General features: G+C 44.7%; 1 protein-coding gene across 1 annotated transcript in view; it reads left to right on the top strand.

Moving 5' to 3' along the window:
• Nucleotides 1-283: 283 nt before the first annotated feature.
• Nucleotides 284-8,077, top strand: part of LVRN (laeverin) — a 62,679-nt gene continuing 54,885 nt past the window's right edge. The window contains exon 1 of the mRNA XM_032425458.1: nt 284-981. Within this exon, the coding sequence (XP_032281349.1) occupies nt 284-981 (698 nt within the window). The remainder of the gene's footprint in view (nt 982-8,077) is intronic.

The raw sequence follows: 8,077 nt of genomic DNA, 5'->3' as shown, positions 1-8,077 counted from the left end.
AAAGGGGCGCGCGCGGCGGTGCGCGGGACCCGCCTCTTCCCTGGGCTCTGGCGGGGCGGGGGTGGGTAGGCAGGGACCTGGATCTGATTAGCTGGGAGGGGGAAGCCGTGGTCCCAACCGCTCGCTCCTGTCTCCCAAGCTTCTGGGGGAGGAGGAGGAGGTGCAGGAGGGCCGACAGAGAGAGCAAGAGCGGGGGTCCCGTCACTGAGCACCCCGGTCAAGGTTGGAGCTACCGCCGCCGCCGCCTTCCGGCTCTCGAGTGGCCCTCGCCCCGCGCCCAGCCATGGGCCCCCCTTCCAGCTCCGGCTTCTACGTGAGCCGCGCGGTCGCCGTGCTGCTGGCCGGGCTGGCGGCCGCGCTCCTGCTGGCGCTGGCCGTGCTCGCCGCCCTGTACGGCCGCTGCGCGCGCGTCCCGCCGTCGGAACTTCTCCAGCGCGGGGTCCCGGGCGCCGCGCCCTCCCGGCCGCGCACGCAGAAGGAGCCGCGGCCCACCGGGCACGCCCGCCCCACCCGTGAGCCGGCGGGGACGGCCACCCCGGGCAACGGGCGCCCTCCGGGACCCTGGGACCAGCTGCGCCTGCCGCCCTGGCTCGTGCCGCTGCACTACGAGCTGGAGCTGTGGCCCCGGCTGCGGCCGAACGAGTCCTGGGCTCCGACGTTGACCTTCACCGGCCGCGTGAACATCACGGTGCGCTGCACCGTGGCCACCGCGCGGCTGCTGCTGCACAGCCTCTTCCTGGAGTGTGAGAGCGCCGAGGTGCGGGGCCCTCTCTCCGCCGGCAGCGGGGACCGCACGGCGGGCCGCGTGCCGGTGGACGACGTGTGGGTCGCGTTCGACACGCAGTACCTGGTGCTGGAGCTTGGCGGCGCTCTGCAGCCCGGGGGCCGGTATGTGCTGCAGCTCAGCTTCTCCGGCCTGGTGTACCAGGATCTCAGGGAGGGACTCTTCTTCAACGTCTACACCGACCAGGGCGAGCGCAGGTAAGGGCAGGCCGGCCCGGGTCCCCTCCGCCCCCGCGTCCCCCGGCCGCCTACCTGCGTCCAGGGGCGCGTGCCCCCAAAGCCCCCATCACTCGCGACGCTTTCTTGTAGAGCCGAAAGGCGAGCGTCCCCTTCCTCCCCTTCCCTTCAGAAACCCTGCTTGTTTGTTTCCTGAGATTAACAAACAGGGTTGCTGGAGTGGTGGGGGGTGGGAGGGATGGGGGGCCTGGGTGATGGACACTGGGGAGGGGATGTGCTATGGTGAGCGCTGTGAATTGTGTAAGACTGATGAATCACAGACCTGTACCTCTGAAACAAATAATACATGTTAAAAAAAAAAAAAAAGTAGGAAGGGGAAAATGAAGGGGGGGAAATCGGAGGGGGAGACGAACCATGAGAGACTATGGACTCTGAGAAACAAACGGAGGGTTCTAGAGGGGAGGGGGGTGGGAGGATGGGTTAGCCTGGTGATGGGTATTAAAGAGGGCACGTATTGAATGGAGCACTGGGTGTTATACACAAACAATGAATCATGGAACACTACATCAAAAACTAATGATGCAATGTATGGTGACTAACATAATTAAATTTAAAAAAAACAAAAAGCAAAAAACCCCTGCTTGTAAATAGAGGCTAGCAGACCGAGGTCCTCCCGCTGGCCAATTTTTAGCACCATCCCCGCCCATCCAGTTTGTTTCTGTCGTTGCCCTTTTAAGGTCGCTGCTAGCCCCAGAAGCTTACCATTGTCTTCAGAGAGCCCCCCCCCCCCCCTTGCTCTAATCCAAGACAGCTTCATCACCGTGAGCAAATCCCTTGCTACTCAAAGTTTGGTCCGCGGACCGGCAGTAGCTGTCAATCTGGGAGCTTGTTCGAAATTGCAAATTCCCCACCCTCGACCGAAGGATCAGGATGTGCGTTTTAAGAAGAACACCGGGTGGTTTCTGGGTATGAACGTTGGAGAAGCTTGGGGCTGTCGCACCCTTGTGCCCCGAGGTTCCCTCCCTGAGCGCGCTCCGCGCCGAGCTCCCTGCTCTCTTTCTTCCTCGATCTGTAGCTGCTCCTCTTGCAACAAAGAGACTCACGTCGGTGCAATTCTCATATTTTTCTTTTTTTCCTTTTTGCTGAGGTTCTCCAGAACTGAAGAATCCCCTTTAATTCATCCCCTCCCATCCCCTGCCTGGGACCGAGTCTCGTTTTGTGGATGAGCGGCAGCTTCCCCGACCCCTCCCAAGCTTTTGAAGGGCTCTGCCGAGTATGGGGGAGCCGGCGCTTTCGGGATTCCTTCCCTGGGAAGAAAATAATAATAATAATAATAATAACAACAACAACAACAACAACAACAACAACAGCGGTGACAAGAGACCTCCCCTCTGGGTTTGCAAGCTCACGTAGCATGCATGTGTTCTCTTTACACTCATTTGGGATAATGCTTTCCACACGGAATGTTTCCAGCTCAAGAATTGCCTCTTTCCACGATCTGTGACCACGTTACTGACCTCAGGCGAGTGCCCCGGGAAATCGTGTATGTGGAAGATACCTGAAAGTTCTTTCTTCAAATGCTCACCCGCTGGTGGAGCATCTGCGGTTTACACAACTGCATGTGCTTTGCCTTTTATTATTAGAGAAAATGTTCTCAGATGTTCTCCGAGGGAAAGGAACCTACTCAATTACCCCTTAAATCATCTCCGGCATTATTTTCAAAAACTTCTGGGCTTTGCAAGTAAGTTTAATAAGCTGCCTCAGTGGGTGTGTAATCTGTAGCTTTTGTTTTTAAGGACTATATGGTTGGGCTTTTTTTTTTCTTTCTTTCTTTCAAAAATGCACCAAGGCTTGTAAAATAGCTTTGGAAATTTTCTCATTAGGATGATGTGTTACCAGATTTAAGGGCACAGGAAACCTTTTGCAATTACTGTGCAGGTGGTTCAGAGTGCAGGATTTTTCAGGGGGAAAAAAAAGGACACTGCACGCACATCAGCCAGTGTTTTCTGCTGTGAATTCAATAAATCATTTGCTAACCCATCTCTTCCTTCTTCTTAATGAGGCCGTGGCCTGGATAGACTGCCCTCGCAAATATGGGAAATGAAATTCCCTTTCCATTTTTCTATTGTGTTGCCAACTCCATTGGTAACTAGAAACCGTATTTTGAGAACGTTAAAATTCGAACAAGCAGAAATCCTAATAAAGTCCCCCAGATGTTCAGAGACCAACTTAGAGTTCCAGACTTGTGGCATCTTAGAGGAGCTGTTACTTGGAAATTGCTCCTCTGCATCTCTGCTTTGGAAACCACAAAGGGAAGAAACCTCCAGTTGAGCTTGAAGCCAAGGTCACAGAGAAGTTGGACAACACGATGAGTCTGCTGAAGCCGATTTTGGAAGCCCACCAGGCCTGAGTTTGAGCTGTGCGACTTGAGTCAGGCTCTCCATGTCTCTGAGCTGGTTGCCTCATTCATGGAAGAGACCTAAGTGTCACCCTTTAGAGTGTTGTGAAAATTCACGAGAAGGACAGTATCTGGCACAGAACCTATGCGGTGGTCGCTGCTCCTATCAGCTTAGGGTGTGATGGTCAGGAGCAGCCTCTTACTATCGAAACATGGAAATGTGAGACTCCAAAGACGATCCCCCCTGGGGAGCAACTGCCTACTGAGTGCACATTCTTCATGGGCTGTCTCCGATGCTGGCTGCCAACGGTTGGAAAGTGTTTACTTCTCTTCTTTGATGACCCCTTATCACAGTCTGGACAGGCTACAGCTTTTAAATAATTTTACTCAACACCAAGGCAAAAGAAAAAGAAAATCATTCCAGAAAACCCAAAGAGCATCACTATCTCACACTTCTAAGGCTTAGGTTGCCGATTTTCCAGCTTCAGAGGTTGCTGGGGATGCTTCCCGAATGTTCTCTGCCCTTCTCCACTTGGCAGGTGCCATCCCATTTCTGCCACAGAGGAGACATCTACTGGATGCCTTGGACGTGTGCATCTGTATGTCAATGTCTGCTTCTCTTGTTCCGTGTGTAGAAAGCTGAGAGCACAGTCCAAATGTTAATGTTCCTGATAGCAGTATTTCCCAGACTTCATTCTCTGGTGCATCACTCTTCCGGGTTTTGCCATATTCACATACCTCTGGCCGTATTTTTTTGGTAAAAAATATCACTCAACTTAAACAAAAATATTAAGTAGATTTATTAAAAAGCAACTCTATATCATATCATAGAACTTATAGTCATGGTGCTGTAGAGTCACAAATACGATGAAAAAACGATGTTATTAAGTTCCCCTGTTACGATTGTCCGCTGAAGGCTCCGAAGGCTCTGAATCTGAGGGCTGCTGTCTTTGTTAAAAAGAGAAATTAGAATCCAGTGTTCAAGATAAATAACACCAAACTAAGATCTTCTCTTGACCTTACCAGAAAGATTTGTAAAATTTGAAAAAGACTGACTTTCTCATATGTGAGTCAGATCTTATAATAGTATGTCTGAGAGCTACCCCAAATCCTTCTCCATCTATTCTTGGGGAAATCCTGAATTAGAGTAGTGGTTCATAAACCTTTGATGTATTTTAGAACCCCCAGAGGAGTTTATCAAACAGAGTCCTGGGGCACACCTCAAAAATTCCAGATCAACACACTCATGTTCATAGTCATGATAGACACAAGGTGGAAGCAACACAGGCTCATGGATGGATGAGTGGATAAATAAAATGTGGCTTATTATATACATGGGAATATTATTCAGCCTTAAAAAGGAAGGACGTTCTGGGGCACCTGGGTGGCTCAGTCAATTAAGTGACCGGCTCTTGATCTCAGCTCAGGTCTTAATCTCAGGGTTGTGAGTTCAAGCCCTATGTTGGGCTCCATGCTGGGCGTGGAGCCTACCTTAAAAAAAAAAAAAAAAAAGGAAGGACGTTTTGACATATGCTACAACATAGATGAACTTTGAGGACATTGTATTTACTACCTGGAGTAGTTAAATTCAGAAATAGAAAGTAGAATGTTGGTTGCTAGGAGCAGGAAGTGGGAAGTTGATGTTAAATGGGGACATTTGGTTGTTTCCAGTTTTTGTCTATTACAAATAAAGCTTCCAGGAACAATTGTGTATGAGTTTTTGGTTGAACATCAGTTTTCATTCTTCTGGAATAAATGCCCAGGAGTATAATTGGTGGGTCATATGGTTGTTTCTTGTTCAGTTTTTAAGAAACTGCTAACTTGTTTCTCAAAGTGTCTGTACCATTTTACATTCCCACCAACAATGTATGAATGATAGTTCTCTGCATCTTAGCCACCATTTGCTTTTACCACTGTTTTCTATTTTAGCTGTTATGATTCGCCTTTAGTGATAACTCATTGTGGTCTTAATTTGCATTTTTCTGTTCCATAGTCACACGTTATCCATTGAACTGCTGGCCTGCACTTAATTTGCATTTTTCTAATGGCTAATGATGTTCAGCATATTCTTATGCTTGTTTGGCATCTGTATATCACCTTTGATGAAATGCCTCCTCATGTCTTTTGCCCATTTTCTAATTGAATTTTTTTTTTTTTTACCGTTGAGTCCTGAGAGTTCATTATATATGTTGGATTGGAGACTTTTGTGAGACATATGGTTTACAAATAGGTTCTCCTGGTTTGTAGCTTGTTTTTTTTCATGCTCTTAGTAAGGTCTTTCAGGGGGCAAAAGTTTTTAATTTTAATGAGGTCCAATTTATCAATTTTTTATTTATTTTTGATTTTTTTCCAATTTATCAATTTTTAAAATAGACCATGCTTTTGGTATCATGTCTAAGAATGCTTTCTTAGAAGGGCTGTTGTAGAGCAGTTTTAGGTTTACAAAAAGTTAGAGGGTGGTACACACATTTCCCATTTAGCCACTGTACCTGCACATGCATGGTGTCGCCCATTATCAACATCACTCATCAAAATGATACATTTTTTTAACCAAAGATGAACTTCTGTTGACACACCATGATCACCCAAAGTCCATAGTTTACCCTATGGTTCACTCTTGGTGTTGTACATTCTGTATTTTTGGACAAATGTATAATGACATGTATCTATCATTATAATATCATACTGAGTATTTTAACTGACCTAAAAATCCTGTTATTTGCTGATTCATCCCTTGCCCCAATCATTGATCTTCTTGTCTCCATGGTTTTGCCTTTTCTAGAATGTCTTATATTTGGAATCATGCTATAGGTATATAGCCTTTTCAGATCTGGCTTCTTTAACTTGGTAATACGCATTTAAGATTCCTTCATATCATTTCATGTCTTGATAGTTCATTTCTTTTCATCACTGAATAATATCCCATTCTCTGGATTACCATACTTTATTTATCCATTCCCCTACTGAAAAACATCTTAGTTGCTTCCAAGTTTTGACAATTATGAAAACTGCTCTAAACTTTTTGTGCAGGTTCTTGTGTAGACATAAACTTTTAGCTTCTTTAGGTAAATATCAAAGAGCATAATTGCTGAGTCATATGGTAAGAATATGTTTTGTTTTGTAAGAAACCACAAAACTGGCTTTCAAAGTGGCTGTACCATTTTGTATTCCCACCCACAACATATGAGAGTTCCTGTTGCTCCACATCCTCACCAGCATTTGGTGTTGTCAGTGTTCTGTGGATTTTAGCCATTTGAATAGGTGTGCAGTTTTATCTCATTGTTGTTTTAATTTGCATTTCTCTGATGACATATGTGGAGCCCTTTGTAATATGCTCATTTGCCATCTGTATAATTTCTCTGGAGATTTGTCTGTTGAGGTTTTTGGCCCATTTTTTAATTGAGTTGTTTGTTTTCTTATTGCTGAGTTTTAAGAGTTCTTTGTATATTTTGGATAACTGTCCTCTATCAGATATGTCTTTTGCAAATATTTTCTCCCAGTCTGTGGCTTGTCTTTTTCATTCTCTTTATACTGTTTGTTGCAGAGCAGAAGTTTTCAGTTTTAAAGAAGTCCGCTTTATCAATTATTTCTGTCATGGGTCATGTCTTTGGTGTAGTATCTAAAAAGACCTCACCATACTCAAGGTCATTTAGGTTTTCTCCTATGTTATCTAGTAGGAGTTTTATATTTTTGAATTTTACATTTTAAAGTGACCCATTGTGAGTTACTTTGACCCAGTATGAGTTAATTTTTGTGAAGGGTATAAGGTTTGTGTCTAGATTCAATTTTTTGCATGCGGATATATAGTAGTTCCAGTAATGTTTGTTGAAGAAACTATCATTACTCCATTGCATTGCCTTTGTTCCTTTGTAAAGATCAGTTGGCTGTATTTGTATGGGTCTTTTTCTGGACTTTCTATTCTGTTCCATTGATCTAGTGGTCTATTCTTTCACCAATATCACACTCTCTTGATTACCATAGCTTTATAGTAAGTCTTGAAGGTAGGTAGTGTCAATCTTCCAAGTTTGTTCTCCTTCAGTATCGTGTTGGCTATTCTGGGTCTTTTGTCTTTCCATGTAAACTTTAGAATTGGTTTGTTGATATCCACAAACTTAACTTGCTGGGATTTTTTATTGGGATTGCATTGAATTTACAGACCAAGTTGGGAAGAACTGATATCTTGATAATATGACTCTTATCAAGCCATCCAGGTGCCACAGCAATTGGATTTTGTATATTAGTCTTGTAGAGTACAACCTTGCTATAATTGCTTATTAGTTCCAGGAGGTTTTTTTGGTCAATTCTTTTGGATTTTCTACATAGACAATCATGTCATCTGTGACTAAAGAGTGTTTTGTTTCTTTCTTCACAATCTATACATCTTTTATTTACTTTTCTTGACTTATTGCATTAGTAAGGACTTTCAGCACCATGTTGAAGAGGAATGGTGGGAGGGGACATCCTTGCTTATATCTGACCTTAGTGGGAAAGCTTTCAGTTCTCACCATTAAGTATGAAGTTAGTGTAGATTTTTCATAGTCTTTATCAGGATGAGGAAGCTCCCCTCTATTCCTATTTTACTGAGAGTTTTTATCATGAATAAATATTGGATTTTTGGCAAATGCTTTTTCTACATCTATTGATAAGATCATGTGATTTCTCTTAGTCTTTTGATGTGATGAATTACATTAATTAATTTTATTTTATTTTATTTTATTT

The sequence above is a fragment of the Phoca vitulina genome, unplaced genomic scaffold (assembly GCF_004348235.1).
Source record: "Phoca vitulina isolate PV1807 unplaced genomic scaffold, GSC_HSeal_1.0 scaffold32, whole genome shotgun sequence".
Classification (NCBI taxonomy): domain Eukaryota; kingdom Metazoa; phylum Chordata; class Mammalia; order Carnivora; family Phocidae; genus Phoca; species Phoca vitulina.
This window is presented reverse-complemented; position numbering and strand designations above follow the sequence as displayed.